We start from the raw sequence: 17,023 nt of genomic DNA, 5'->3' as shown, positions 1-17,023 counted from the left end.
TATTTAAATGATATATTATTTCATTGCACAATTAATGTAATATATCTCATTGTATATGTAACAACAATTACAACGATAATTTTTACTCGTGGACGAGGAAATATTGCCATGACGTCACCAGCCGGGGTCGCCATCGTTCTTTCCACTTTCTGCCGGCGAGTTTGTCAGTTGCACAAGGTAAACGTTCTGTGATATACATTACGTGAGCGATGTTGTTTGTCGGTATTTATTTGGTAGATAAACGCCACATATAGTGACGTGTATTGTGTGTAGCACAACGGGCAAAGCTATCCCGAATTGTTCACGCACTCAATAAATTCTTACTTCGTCTGCGATCCCCACTAAACATGCAGTCGACGCGACGTGCACGTCCATTTTAGAGGACATTGCCCCCGAAATCACGGTCAGGTCGTTTATCGTCCAAATACTTCGAGTATCTACCATTTTATTTTTTGCTGTATAAGAGTTTAGAATTTGCTATAATTACACCGGCTACTGAAATTACTGAACTCAAAAATATAGAAGTCTGGCTTGAGAACGCAGGCATGACCTTTTCACCTTTTTTTGTTGGTTTGTCACGACTGTCTGCTTCAAGTTTCATATAACGTTAGGAAACTCTTCGTTTTATGTAAACTATTAGCTAGTTTTCTTTAATTTGAGTTTGAACCAGCAGAACATAGTTCGGAATTTCAATAATGCCCCCCCCCCCCCCCGATTTGTGATTCTCTAATGCTTTCATTATGCATGTTTAAATGCAATTTTACATGATATACGAGGTACAGAGCAAATATTTTATTTCAAAAGTTTAAAATAGCAAGCAAATTTGCTCATCAGCAGTCTGTCTTTCAGACAAAGTTGGGTATGAACATAAACCACTGCCTTAAAATGAATGAAAATATACCAGACTACCCGTCAGTGGACTTTATGAACTATATCTGATATCACTTTTCACAAAATAGCCAGAGTTAGTCTTAAAACGGTGAGGATGTCTCTTCTTGAGAGCTGATACATGTACTAGAAAATTTTTCTTGTGTGAATGCTACGTGCGGCAGTGTTGCTGCAAATTTGTAATATCTCTTGTGCAATAATTAATTTTACACTGATCAACTGAACATTTATGTTTGGCAAATTAAATTGTTTGCTAGTGATCATTTTTACATTTTGTTGTATCAATGGATTTATGTTAGATTATTTTTAAGTTTCTGTCTGACTTTTCTTTTAAGTTCCATTCGGTTTTAATGGGTTTCACATAGCCTGTTCATTTTTTTGAGAAAATTCACTTCACATTCTTCCGCAAGCCAAATACAAACAAGGTCTATGCCATTGACACTGACATGTATCCAAAAGTTTTAGTTCAAGGCTGAGTCAGCATGAAACCAAAAATGTTATGCTGTCAAATGTTATTTATACTATTGTGGTTGGTCATGTTTTACAATATACAAGTTGTGAATATTAATTACATCCAACTTTATTTTCAGAGTTTTTCATCAACCACCGTTAGATACCATTCCAGAATGTCTGTTACTAAAGTACATGCACGGGAGATTTTTGACAGCCGTGGTAATCCAACAGTTGAAGTAGATCTCCATACAGCAAAAGGTAAAACTTGACCTTTTGGTGCCTAACTTTTGTTGCCTTTCACTAAATAAACTTGCAATATTTTTTGAACTTTTATTTGTACCTGTATTCAAAAAGGAATTTTGTTAATTTGGTACAGAACTAACTAACTAACTAACAAAGAAAGAAAGATGAATACTAATCTTCAAAATGTTGCATCAAAATTTTGGTGGAAAAAATTCAAAAGATTAATTCCACAATTATTATACAGACTGTTATTATACTGGTATAATTATATACAGACTTGTTGAAAATGCTTTAATAAAAAAAATGCAAGCTCCTGACATTAATGGTGCATGACAGCTGCTTGGTCAGAAGTGAGCTACTTTAAAGGTCTTGGGTACTTACTATAGCCTTAGATTCAATACATTTTGACATTTTTAGATGTTTTAAATTTATCACTTGGCCGTTTGCACTAACATGAAACGAATGTGTGGCACTGTGTTCAAATTATAGGCAATGCCATTTTTGTTAAATAAACTAAAACATTAATATAAGTTTTAAAACTAATGAATATAAAATGTATTGTTAGTCTACCCCACTTGCCTGAAGAATGCATGACAATAACTTTACTAAGCTTTTGTCATATTTGTATTGGTTATTGTTTTCTGGCCGTTATTGGCACTCATCCAACCTGTATCTAGGCCATTTGTAATGTAAAGTTAGAATAACCTTAGTGTTCTTAATAAGGTGAGTAAAATGTCAAGCAGTTCACAGGAGTTGCATACTCAAGAGATTTAAATTCTGTTTCAATTTTTTTTTCATTTTCCACTGAAGCCTTTATTACCTTGGTGACCCAACAATTAAACTTACTATGGTAGAATGCCCAGATTAGGGGTAATTTAAATTAGTATGATCTATATTGTGACCAGTGATTTTGTGGGTCAATAAACGAAGATGAACTTGTATCTTCACATGAAGTAGTTGTAATGAAAATTGTCTACTTGATTTTATGGTAGTGAGAAAGGATGATAGTATGCAATCTACTGTTATGAATTAACTGATTTGCATATTTAAATTAATGACTTGGCTATTAAACTGCCCCTATTATACGTCTTGAACTGTATGGTACTTGTACATGTATGTGATTCTCTACAAATGTTTTCAACATATTTTGGTTATACAACATGTTCCTAAAAATGTAATGATAATTGCATATTAATTTAAATAATTTGCATATTGAATAATTCAGCTAGCTGGTCCAAATGCATGATACAAGTTGACTTGTATTTACACAAATGCCTGATTGTCAACAAATATTTAACAAGACTTTGGAATAGAAAGCGCTTCTAAATGTGTATTATAGTCTTAGACTTTCAGTCTTTAGACTTTCTGATTTTATATTGCAATTACCTACATTGCAAATTGTTTTCATTTTGTCAGGTCTGTTCCGTGCTGCTGTACCCAGTGGTGCATCAACTGGCATCTATGAAGCTTTAGAATTGAGAGACAAGGATCCTTCAAGATTTCTTGGAAAAGGTAGGAAGAAGCTTTAAACATGATTCTTGTAATTGACTTTCTAGTTCTGGGTGAGCAAAAAACATGCATGATGTTTGTACAGTTATGAACTTAAGTATGATAAGAAAATGTACATTCCATTTTTTTTTCTCATCATTGCTTATGTTAGTCTTTGCAAGTACCTGCCTGCCACATACGCTAGAATGGGAAAATGTTTTCTTTTCTGTTTGGAAAGATGTTTAGTAGTGACAAATCAATCTTTAATTTATGTATTCGAAAGCAATATTTAATAAGTCTTAAACATTGGAACTTTCATCTTGTTGTGGTATTGAATAATCCTAATAGTGATACCAAAAAAAAAATGCTTCACCAATTTTTCCCTATAACAATTTTTTTGCCCCAGAAACATATGCTTATTGCAAACTAATCAGTTTTGTTATGCTTTTAAAGACAAGGTATCGCATGATCTAATTTTTTTATTCATTATTTGTTTTTCCTTTTGTTGTCAAATGCCATATATTGATTGATGTATGTAATAAAACATGGCTATTCTAAGGGTGAATCTGGAATGTTAATTTTGAACCCACCATCTACTGTAAACAGTTGTGATTTAGCAAATGCCTGGTCACATTTAACGGTGAATCAGTTTAATAGTAATGAATTATTTTCTGTTGCAGGTGTCAGCAAGGCTGTATCCAATGTCAATGATACTATTGCTCCTGAACTTATCAAATCTGTAAGTTGAAATAAAATTTTTTGGTTGCTATGCAACTGAGTACCCATTCATGACAACTGGGGGGAGGTCGGATTGTGTGTGTCTGATAGAATGACAATTGCATATTTTTGTATTTTATGAACATCTCATTAAACTTTCAAGGTAATCTGTCCTAAAATACAGAATTACCGGAAACAAAACTGAAGATAATGTTAAATGTTGTGGTGATTCATATTAGTTTATCCCTGCTTGCTAAACCTGCTTGGCATGATATTTGTGCTAATACAAGTGCTTAGATTCATTAAAAAAATGTTTGTATGCAGGGCTTGAATGTGAAAGACCAAAAAGAAATTGATCAGTTTATGCTGAAGTTGGATGGTACAGAAAACAAGTGTAAGTACATCCATTTCCTAATTGAAAAGCTATACTGATGGCTTCAAACCCAACTGACCATGTGTCTGACAGAATGATATAGATTAACATTTTTGTTGACACCAAAGAAATTGCAGAAGTCCTAATGTGAACACCATACAATACAGTTGGCCATTCACAACATACCATGCCAACTGCCATTGAAAAAGGAACCAAAGCAAGGAGTCCATCTGGCTCCCCATAATTTTCATTCTAGAATATTCTTTGCAAAATCCTATTCTTCTTTATTGTTTGTAATTGTTGCTGTCATTACAGCTACTCTACCTAATTCCTATCTGAATCATTCGCCATCTCTCATCCCACTGTTTAGAATTCCCTCACATTTAGTGATAGAGCTCCCAAAATTGCTAGGAACTTGCCTGGCTCAACAGATTATGAAACCAGCAGTTATGATTACGTGCAAAGTGATTTTAGTTTTTATTTATCGATTTGTTTGAATCAAGAGTCATCATTAATAGTAAATCATTGTGATGTTTAAAAACACTGGGTTAAATTTGTACCTATGCACGTTTTTCTAGCCAAGCTTGGTGCCAATGCTATACTTGGAGTCTCGTTAGCAGTTTGTAAAGCGGGTGCAGCTGAGAAGGGAGTTCCACTTTACCGTCATATTGCTGATTTGGCTGGCAATCCTGAAGTCATTTTACCAGTTCCAGTGAGTACATTCCTAGTTTTATTCAATCAATTAGTGATGTCTTTGTCCATATTTTCTAGTATCCTCATCGTATACTTGTGTGAGCTTTTTATATCAAGTATCATCTTCATGATTTGTTTTCATGGAATGTGTTCAAAACCTGGTATCAAACATTTCTAAATTTGATTTCCATGTATTATAGTAGCTAATTGATATTATAACTTATTTCAGGCCTTCAATGTCATCAATGGTGGAAGCCATGCCGGCAACAAACTTGCCATGCAGGAATTCATGATCCTCCCAACTGGTATGATTTTTTTTCTAATATTTAATATATCACTTTAAGACAGTTTGAGCCAAATTCTAATTTTGCACTGCTGTTAATGCACATTTATGCAATGCATTATAGGCAAGAACCTCCCATTATATATATTGAAAAAACACTTTCACTAGAAACTGACTGAATTGTGTAACTTTTTATGATTAGTATCATTAATACTGTATTTATCTTCAATTAAGCGCCTCCTTCAAATTGGACACGACATTTACTTAGTATTTAAAATAAAGGCTACAGTGTAAGTGTCAAACTGTAATGTAAAACAAGGTATCACCGGAATGGGGCCAAGAACATTGGCTTTGAAATACCGTAAGTGCCATTTGAAAAAAAGTTGCCAAAATTTAACCAGAAATAAGCACCGCTGTAAAATGAAAGTATAACAAAGTGGCGCCTAATTGAAGAAAAATACGGTATGTAAAATGTCACCAAGCAAAGTTTTAAGATACAAATACCATACAAGCCAGTGTAAAAGATGTCAATTTTGACCGTTTTCCACGACACTTTGAAAAATCTTGAAAAATTGTTAAATGGTCCCAATTTTTGTTCACTTTTTTTTTTTAGTATTTTGATAGCATAAACCTGTAAGTGTGAACATGACATATATTCGTAATTGGTTTGAACCTACTGAAGTTTATTTTTTGTTAACATATGCTGCTGAGAATTTATAGCTTTATTGAATTGTTTTTGTTTCTGGTTTTATGAATATTGATATGTGAAGTTCCAATTTAGTCAGCAACTTTTATACGACTTTATCTCGATCTTGACAGTTACAAATTAACATCTGTATTATAGAATTGTGCACTGGTGATTGTGAAAAGTGTTATAAGCAATCAAAACATGCATATGCCCTATCCCTATCCAGTAGGGCTACTGAATTTAAAAAATGGTACCCCTAGGGCAGTGTGCTTTGGTCTAATGCTCGGTCTCTGCTTTGGATTATTTTCTGATAGGTGCTGCTAGTTTCACTGAAGCAATGAGAATGGGAAGCGAAGTATACCAGAATCTTAAGAAGGTTATCAAAGATAAATATGGCCTTGATGGTGAGTTATTGAGACATTTGCAACATGTGTGATTTTTAGGTATATTCTATTCAAGCTCCTTAAGTGCTCTTACTAAAGTTTTTTACCCCCTTCCCCCCAGTCTTAAAGTCAAAATAAAGTGCATGCGTTCTTGGCCTTGTTAAAGAATATACAATATATGTACTGATTAAATAAAAAAAAATGATGTAAATGCTGTTGATCTTGAAATGATCAGAAGCATGTGGAGGCTTACACAAATTTATATAACCAGCATGTACATGTATGAGTGCAAGGAAGATGAATCTACAAGTAAATTTGCAAAAATTTTTACTTATTGTTGCTATAGTAACAATGTTTTAGTAAATCCATCAAAAGATAACCTATACAATGTATGAACAGCACGTTTTTTTTTTATATCTAAGATGTTTTGTTCACTTTCATTGAAAATTTTTTCTTTTCAGCAACTGCTGTTGGTGATGAAGGTGGATTTGCTCCAAATATTCTTGACAACAAAGAAGGTACATGTCCAGATAAATAAACAGTTTACTGATCCTTCCCAAATTTGTTTTATCAGGGAGAATAGGATTATATGATGCATATAGAAAGTGTCCTTGTTTTGATGATCTTATGATCAGGCGACATACTGTACACATGTTCCTATCACATCTAATTGTCACTAGACTACACTAATGTAGTGTTCCATCAATTCTGTTTTGCCATGAATTTATTGTTTTAGGTACCTTGTTCTTATTATCAGTCTCTGTTTAGAAGTCTCTGCATCATCGTCTTCATAGCTGTCAAATCTGTTTTATCTTGCAGCTCTTGAATTGCTAAAACTTGCCATTGAAAAATCAGGCTACACAGGCAAGATTAAGATTGGTATGGATGTTGCAGCCTCAGAGTTCTTCAAAGACGGCAAATACGATTTGGATTTCAAGAATAAGAATTCTGACGCCAATAAATATGTGAGCAATTTGTCCATCTTTTTTCCCGCATATAATATAGTACATGAGGCTTCTGCAAATCAATCTACAATGGCAAATTACTTTCAGATTTGGTTCCAATGAATTACTGTTGCAACTGGCTACTAGTACTAATTGTTAACAATTCTATGAAATGTTAGTCATTTCAAGATGTGCAGTCACTAATACAATAATCTGTGTTTACAGTTACAACAGCATTGTTAGTCCTAAAACAGGGACTTACGTTTTGCCCTGTGTTCGTCCGTGCGTGTGTGCATGCGTGCGTCCGTGATCACCTGTATCTCGAACACGCATGGACCGATTAAGTTCAAACTTCACTCATACATCACACATTATATGGGCCATATGCACATGCATTTTTTTCATGATCCGATTAACGATAGCCGAATAGCGGCCATTTTAAGGCCGAAAATGCATCAAAATCACACATTTTCACCATTCCGGACCCGGATCTCAGTTATGAATGGACGGATTTCGTTCAAATTTGGTACATACATTAAACATAATAGGACCTTGATGCACGTCATTTTTTTTTTTCGGATCAAGTTCGAAATGGCAGACTGGCGGCCATTTTGTTTTATAGAATTCAGTTCTGGATCCGTATCAGAGACGTGTCTGGATTGATCAAGTTCAAACTTCACACACACAAGGTACATCATGTCACAAATATGTATGTGCATTTGTTTCATGATCCCATTAACGATAGCCAAATGGCGGCCGCTTTAAGGCCGAAAATGCATTGAAATCGCACATTTTCACCATTCCGAACCCAAATCTCAGTTATGCATGATGGATTTTGTTCAGATTTAGTACAATGTGTTGTACATATGCAGGTGCATTTCGATCATGATCTGCGTTGAATGTATATGTCACTCAAATATGAACGGAACGGTGACGCGTCATTGACAATGACTTGTTCAAATTGGGGCTACAATGTTATTTCTTCTTCTTTGACTTGAATTTTTGGGGAAAAAGCAATATAATATTTCTGTGTTATAATTGAAATTTACATGTGACTCGATTTTTCTTGTATATATTACTGTAAAATCTGTATTAGAAGCTGCGGCTTCTATTAAAATTGTACAATACAACACAACACAGGAGATGCGGCTTCTATTAGAGCATCTACACATATAAGAAATGGTGAATTTTTGGTTCCCAATTGTTCAAGATGAATGTGTGCGATTTCTATTAGGGATGCAGCATCTAATACAGATTTTAAGGTACCATTTGCATTCATTTCGGTCGCTGATCTTGTATCAAAGTGCTAACTTGTTCAAGTCTGATAAATAGAATTGGTAATAAATATGGCTTCCATCAGTTTGCAATTGTTTAGGCAATCCAAATGTACAATCATGATGCAAGATAATCCATACAAGATAATTTGATTTATTCTAGCTTTGCTTTCCAAACGGTACACAAGGATTTTTCCTAGAAAAAAAACTGCAAGAGGGAGCACTGCAATTCAGTGGCACCAAGTGGGGGAGATAGGGTTCTCCCTACCAGAGTGTGGAGTTTTTAATAATTCTAAGTTAAAAGAGAGCATTCTATGGCTTCCTTGGGGCCAAAATTACTATCAGACAGATCACAGTTAAAGACTTTGGCCACATGTGATCACTGGTCAATCAGAATTTTATGGTTGCCAGAGGATCCTGCTCCCCAGGGTAAGGGGGCACATGGCCATGGCATGAGGGCGCTGCACCCCTGTTCCCTCATTTAAAAAAATCCCTGGTACACATGCTCATTGGCCATCATGGTTGAATGTCATTGTGGGTAATTTAAATAATAATTTTGCGTTTTTTTCACAGCTTACTCCAGATGGACTTGCTGACCTTTACCTTGAAATGATTGGGGGATATCCAAGTAAGAAATTAATAATTAGTAAAATTTATTTACATGTCATTTGTTTTTTCTTCAATGTCCCATGCATCAGTGTTCTTCATTATACAGTTGTCTGCTCAGACATGGTGGCTCATATGATATGATCAGAAAGAGCTTAAACCATGACCATTTTTTTGGAAAGTGTTTTCAATTACCGTCATAGGCACTGCAACTAAAAATAAACTTAGTTTTTGGTTGTAAATACTACAGTAAAATCTATAATAGAAGTTGCTCACATTTTTTTTGACTCAGTGTGCAAAGCACACAATGGAAATCTTTACAGATGGTCTATAAAAACCCAAAATTCACCCTTGTATATGCAGATGCATTAAACAGAAGGCACACATCTCCTCTGTTGCATTGTATCGTTGACTTCTTGTGCAAAGCCCACAATGGCAATTTCTGCAGTTACCCTGTCTGTGTATGCAAGTCTGTTCCACAGATTATCTAAGAAACTGCTGGTCAGATTTCAATGAAAATTACTGGTATTTACCTAAATTGCAGAATAATTCATAAATTTTGTGCCGATTTTTACCCATCTCAAATACTAATTTTGTGTCAATGATTCTTGGTACAAACAAATACAACAATGCACATACTTAGTTTAGGGTTGAAATCTGTATGTATTAATTACCTAATTTGCATAATAATTTACCAATTTTCCACCTATATCTCGAAAATGAATTGTATTTCCATAAAACTTGGTGTACAGTGCAAAGCTAACGACTCAATTAGTTTTGATTTTAGATTGACACTTAAGTTCCTAATTATCTGATTTACATACATGTATTATGTATTACATGTATCATCAAATTTCAATGAAATTGTGTACATAGATGCTCTGGGGTAATACAGATGTGACTAGTGTTAAATTTTGAAAATTGTGCATATTGACTATCTAATTAGCCAATTTATGATATCTCAAAATTGAATTGAGATGCAAACAATAAATCTATGATCAAATTAATTTTCTGTTGACCTCCCCTTATTGCGGTGAAAAGTAGTAGACCCCCCCCCCCCGATATAACCTGAAACCTTGTGATATTTCAAAATTACATATGTGTAACTTTCTTTTCTTTCACAATACGCTCTCATTAATAATATAAATTGTTCAGTCACATTTGTTTTTCTAGAGGTGTAAAATTTCCTTTTCTATTTGAATTTCAGTCGTCTCCATCGAGGATGCATTTGATCAAGATGACTGGGCTGCATGGAGCAAGTTCCAATCTAATGTGACAATCCAGCTTGTTGGTGATGACTTGACTGTGACTAACCCCAAGCGTATCCAGACAGCTATTGATAAGAAGTCTTGTAATTGTCTACTTCTGAAGGTCAACCAGATTGGTACTGTTACTGAATCTATCCAAGCGTATGTATTAACATAAATCTATTTGCAAATCTCACCCAGTCAAACATGGGTATAGTGACTCTCCAAGTAGACTAGATGCTTGCTGTCTATTATCGCAAGTGAGTTCCCATAGTAATATACTGAAGTCAGAGAGACAGCCAATCAGTGACAACCCAGAATTCATAGTTAATTTAGTTAATCAGTCAGGAGGGTTGTGGGCAGCCTTGCTTACAAGTCAGTCTGTGTGAGAGTTTCCATGGTAATGTACTGAAGTCAGAGAGACAGTCAATCAGTGATGACCCAGAATTCAGTGCTGTTTACACATTCATTCAACAATTCACAAGACTATTCTTGAGTGCACTGGGAAGGACACTCTGAATGGCTGGATTCAAGGCTACTTCATTAAAATGGTCTTAAATGGATTATGGATCACCAACTTGTACATTTTGCATCTTTTTTCAGATCAAAATCAAATGAGTTTGTCTTGAGGAAAATAAAAATGTTATAAACTGTATGCTTGTTAATTTGATTTATTTATAAATATGAATCTGCAAAAATATTGAATTACTCTTCACAATTTAGATGTATGGTGATTTTGGAAGTTAGTTTACCATATTTAAACATGCTTTCTTCTTATGCAGCTGTAAGTTGTCCCAAGAAAATGACTGGGGTGTGATGGTGAGTCATCGTAGTGGTGAAACTGAAGATACTTTCATTGCTGATCTGGTGGTTGGTCTGTGTACAGGACAAATCAAGACTGGAGCACCATGCCGATCTGAGCGTCTTGCAAAATACAACCAAATATTGAGGTAGGTTTTTGACTCCCGTGTGCGAAGCACAAAAAGGGAGTCTTTGCAGTTAGTGTGTGTGTGTGTCCGACTGTTCCACTGATATCTCAAGAACCATACATCTGTTTTTGATGAAACTTGGTGCATAGATGCTCTGGGCCAATGCGCAGATTTGATTAGGTTTTGGTAAAAACCATGCATATTAATTACCTAATTTGCATGATAATTAGCTGATTTTTAGCTGTTCCATGACTGTTCCACTGATATCTAAAGAACACTTGTTGGATTTTGATGAAACTTGGTGCATAGATGCTCCAAGCTAATGCGCAGATTTGATTAGTTTTGGGTAAAAATCTGTGCAATATTAATTACCTAATTTGCATAATGATTAATCAATTTTCGGCTTTTCCACTGATATTTCAAGTAGTAATCATCACATTTCAATGACACTTGGTACATAGATGTCATAGGACACTGCACAGACCTGATAGTTTTTAGGGTAATATGAGTACATATTAATTACCTAATTTGCATAATTAATTTTCAGCTTTTGATTTATCAAGTAGTAATCATCATATTTCAATGAGACTTGCTACATAGATCTTCTAGGATTATGCAGACACCTGATTAGTTTTAATTGGATATTAATTACCTAGTTTGCATAATGTTCCACTGATATATAAAGAACCACAAATTGGATCTTAATGAAACTTTTAAAGAGAACGATGCAGAAACCCAATTAGTTTTTGGTAAATATTTATGCTTATTAATCGCTTAATGTACATAATTAATTAACTCTGATATCTCAATTACTGATCATCACATTTAATAAAATTTGGTACATAAATGCTCTAGGACAATAGATAGGCCTGATTAATTTTGATTAATATTAATTCTCTAATTAGCATAATATTTCATAATTTTTTTGTTCTGTTCTGTTCATATTAGTTACCTGATTTACATAATTAGTTTTCAGCTTTTCCATCAAAATCTCATGTACAAGTAATTTTGAATTAATTTTTGATGTGTCTTCAATACTCGCAGCACACGGAAGTTCTTTCTAAGCTTTCTTTGATCTTATTTTTACTGATTAGCGCCAATTAATTTTGAACATGTACGTGTATCTATACGTCTGTCCATCTGTACCTCTATCTCAGACATTTTTAAAATTTCACATATTTGTCATGTCACATACTGTAAAATACTTTATTTTCGCTTGGAATTTATTTTCGCTGAAGGGGATGTGATTCAGTGAAAATAAAATCCAGTGAATTTACTTTTTTTTTCCTATATTTCACATTCAACTCATCAAAAATCAGTGAAAATAAATTCCATACAAAACGCCCAAAAAGCCTTTTCAGTAAATAATAATGAAAATTAATGCTTTAAATTTACAGTAGTCTTCCACTAGTCTCAGTGCTTTTTACATGCCCATAGTTTGTATATTGTAAAATATTAAAATTGAAATATTAATTGAAAAGCAAAGAAATGGCTATACCTCCAATGTTGCCCCCTAAGCTGATATATCCTACACTACTGATGGACAACGAGTAGCTGTGACACGTATAGTTGTGCTTATCCACGGGAAAACAGAAAATAGTACATTGATATTATAGTAATCTTGGAAATGATAAAATGAAATTTACATTTTAGTGTAACAAAAGTGTAAAACAGAAGGAAATCTGGGGGTCACATTTTTATTTTAGTGTCCCCCCAGTCACATACAAATTTTTTCTTTATTGAAGACCAAACTTCTCAGTAGTATACGTGCTAACTACATGTAACAATTTTTGGGATTCTATTTTGACTCTGAATTCCTACAAAATCAGTACTGTGAGATAGGAGACACAGCTCGATTAAACTTAAACATGTATTGATTTCTGTTTTGTTGTCTTTTTGTAGGATTGAGGAGGAGCTTGGTGACAAAGCTACATATGCTGGGGAGAAGTTCAGACATCCTCTCAAATAAATACAGAGATTGAACATCTGTGTGTACAAACTAAATACTAGTAGAAAGCATGCATGTAGTTGGCCAGATCTAAACTTCAGCACTTCAGGGTGTCACTGTAATTCTGAATTATAATTAAAATCATCTTTCAGTGTCTTTGTTGCAGTAGTAGTTGTGTACAAAATTTGTACAGATTGTATCAGTTTCTTAAATCAGGAGTTATATACATGTAATGACATCTTTATTCAAAAGTCCATCAACTGTTAAGGAACTGTGCCTCAAACTTGTTCGAATAAGTGTACAATTATGAAAAGAAATGCACATGAATTAAGGTTGAAAAGTGTTTGAAAGCTGTAATTCCACTAATTTATTGGCACTGTGTAAAAGTGCTCATGCATGTTGTGTACATCAGTTTCCAGAAATCCTGCTTGAACAGCAGAGCACACTTTTTTTTATTTATGATATAATCTGTATTCATTCAAGTACAATATATTTGTAATACATTATGACAAGACCATACACTTGGATTATTATAATAACAAAATTGTAACAGTGTTATACCTTTATAAGACAACCGAATATTTGTTGTACATATTACCAACGGGGTGCTACTTGACTTTGAATAATTGTAACCTTTGCAGAGGATTCTGAGAAGAGAATATCTGTTCACAATGTACATTTGTTCAATATCAAGTCGTATAATTGCACGGGCCATAAACACTGCTATTTAGGTTTCTTAAAGTTCAGTGATCAAAAATTGTGATGGAAAAAAATTGTAGAGAATTTATAATCTTGTGCTCACATTTGAAATACTTTTCGTTGTATACTTCATGTATTGTAGAATTCTTGCCGTGTTGTGCAAAGCAGCTGAATTTTGTATGCTTTCTCTAATTATTATTACATGTGTAATTTGTCGCTGTAGTGGAGGATTGTTTGTGTTGCATGCTGCTTGGCAATAAAGAGCTAATTTTATTTCACATTAATGGTTGTCTTTTGAATCAGGTGTTTGAAATATGCACATGTTGCATTGTTCGTTGAAGGTTTTGAAAACTGGTAAAATTAAATCCTGTTTATATATATCTCATGGTACTATGATTTGTTAGTCGAAGTTCAGAAGCAGTTTGAAAACTTGACGTGCCTGTACACGTGTATATTAAGATTTGTTTCATGATCTGATTAAAGATTCATTTCTTGGCTGTTTACAGATGGATCTTGTCCCAATTTAGTACGTACATTGGACATTATGGGACTTTGTATCAAGATCATACTTATTGGATTTCAGATGCATGAACTGCTTTTCTGAGATGACTTGCTTGGTTCAACGGTTACACATTAAATTTCTTGTGGTTTGAGCAAATATGCTCAGCCAATTACAGTGCATTGCCAGCAATGAATAGGAATACTACCCTAACTGCTGGAAAGTACTTGGCAAGGTCAACATAATTTGACAAGAATTGCAATTCCTTTCCCCCCACCTTATGTTGATAGTAACACTCAGAAGCCAGAACCGCACATGTTTTAAGACTTCACTGATTAAAATAACCTTGCTCTTTAAACAACCCACTGAAACTTTCAGGTTAGTTGCTCTGGCAGCACCCTGCTCGAGGTAACAAAGAACGGCAGTAATGATCAATCACCTTGAATCGATACTTCCAGTATAATACCAAATTGGCCATTATCACTTAACGAAATGGATTTATATGAATAAATAGAAAGTTTATAAGTTTTCGTTAACGTGTAAACAAACAATTCTGTTTTTATCTAAAAATAGAAAACTGATAAATTAAAGAAATTATAAAACACATTGTTGCGAGAAAGTTGTAGCAGTGAAAGGGCGAATATCTGATCACAAACCCAAGGAAGTTGACACTTCTGCAGTGGTTCCACCTGATCCGAGACTATGAAGTGAAAATACAATAGTGTCTGGTACCAGAGGTTTTAATTTCTTGATAAGAATTTCCCTAGCTCTTGCATAAGACAAGTTACCCAAACATAAAATATATCTTTTTCTCATTTTAGATATAGGCCTAAAAATAAAATCCCTCGAAAAATCTGGGATTTTTGCTAACTGAAAATAACGATAGAGCATTCCTACTGGGCACGAATGACTACCTGTTGTTGCTATTACAATAGATTTACAGTCTCTGTACACATCCGTTTTCGAGTGGCTTATAAATAACGAAATATGACCATCATAGAATGTTATATCAGAGCACCGAATATTACACAATTCACCATAACGAAGGAATCCTGAGCAATAGTCCAGTCATTCTAGCAAAAAAAGGGGACCAACCCGTCACAAATTGCAACAGAAATAATTTCTTCACAGTGCTTTTCGAAAAGGTATCTAGATTGACATACTAAATATCTAGGAAAATCTAGGCTTCCGAAATGTACCTAATTTGCATATATTCAAAATGGCCGTTTTGCACATTTTTATAACATGGCAATATAACTATTTGGACATATCTTTAATTCTAGATGGGGTATTTTAAAAATTCATGATGCTATGGTATTGTTTTGAGTCAGGGAAGGTACGAGAGTGCTAAATGTGTTGATTGGGTAACTGAAAATTAGCATAAATCCAATATGGCCGCGATAATATAATTATTTAATGTAACTTCTCTTCCGGCTTTTCTTTTATGTGGCATAAGTAATAAGTTTAAGATGCTAGAATTTTACAATTTTAAACAGAATCGTACAGTACAGAAAAGATGTAAATAAATGATTTCCTGGGTGGAAAGATGCTTCAACTGCATAAATCCTACATGGCCGTCCCATGTAAAAGAAAAACTAGATGAATGAAACAGCTTGGTTGGATCTACAAATCTGCTATATATACTATATACACAATAGACCATTTAAACATAAATTTTCAACTCTATAAACTATGTTATTAATTTAATAAACTATATTAAATAGTTATAATTCTGTTCAAAAGTTTATTGTTTGAAAAATGTAATTGCTAATCGTCATCGCTATCTTCATCAGATATCTTCAACACTTCAATGACTTGATTGTCCATAAAGACGACACACTCGTCCGAGAATGACAGGGCCCCTAGTTCAGCCTGACGCCTACCTGAGGCGAGGGTGAGTAGGAAGATTGTTTTCCACGTCAAAAGTTTGAGTGGTGCTGATCGGAGAGCCTCAAAGGGCAGTCTGCTTAGAGCGGCCAGCACAACCGAGAAGTTCCAATTGGTTGGTTTCCTCATTCGGGCTCTAGGCCTCTGATTGAACAGTTAATAGTCTCCTAATGGTAGGACAACCAGCTAGCCTCGTCCCCAGAAAATCCCAATAGAGACAAGACTGACCTATAGCCAATAATCGCTGAAAGGACAAGTCTATTTCGTTGGACAAAAAGTCAGCTGTCTGGCCAACAAGAAATGACATGGATCTCCCTTCCACTACACCAATCAGTGTACGCACGTCATTTCGACTCATAGGCTGTATTGGTGGGATCCCTGTTCACCCTGGCCAGGACATTAGCATCCTACTGAGTGAGTCAATTGAGAGCCTTGATGCATGTAAGTGAATAGCAGGAAGGGAGGAAAGGCTTACACGTCCATGTGGGCTCACAGGGGTCGACAAAGGTCCCTGGAGTCGGCAGGAATGTCGTGTACGTCAGGAGCTTGGTGTTCTGGGGTCTAACATTGGACCATCCCACCACCAAAACAGTCCGAAGGTTACCCATTGGGGTATCCGCCACTCCGTGTTCTGGAGATGGAGCCGTCATGAGAGGCCATCCGCTTGACTGTTGGTTGTGCGGCTAGCTCCACATTGTATTCCAGGTACTAAAGGAGAATTTTCTCCGCTAGGACTGAAAATGATGGGTATCTGGTCCCCCTCCTTCTAGCTATAGGCGAC

General features: G+C 34.9%; 1 protein-coding gene across 1 annotated transcript; it reads left to right on the top strand.

The window, feature by feature from the left end:
- The first annotated feature begins 75 nt into the window (after window positions 1-75).
- Window positions 76-13,313, top strand: LOC100368035 (alpha-enolase-like). Its single transcript, XM_085490548.1, has 14 exons — window positions 76-177; window positions 1,479-1,599; window positions 3,001-3,096; window positions 3,753-3,811; window positions 4,114-4,183; window positions 4,741-4,874; window positions 5,085-5,160; window positions 6,141-6,230; window positions 6,671-6,727; window positions 7,029-7,174; window positions 9,001-9,055; window positions 10,241-10,442; window positions 11,063-11,230; window positions 13,112-13,313. The coding sequence occupies exons 1-14, from the start codon at window positions 109-111 to the stop codon at window positions 13,176-13,178; spliced, it is 1,410 nt and encodes a 469-aa protein (XP_085346674.1). The 5' UTR covers window positions 76-108; the 3' UTR covers window positions 13,179-13,313.
- The last annotated feature ends 3,710 nt before the right edge of the window (window positions 13,314-17,023 follow it).

Source organism: Saccoglossus kowalevskii, chromosome 15, assembly GCF_978046115.1.
Source record: "Saccoglossus kowalevskii chromosome 15, keSacKowa6.1, whole genome shotgun sequence".
NCBI lineage: Eukaryota > Metazoa > Hemichordata > Enteropneusta > Harrimaniidae > Saccoglossus > Saccoglossus kowalevskii.
This window is presented reverse-complemented; position numbering and strand designations above follow the sequence as displayed.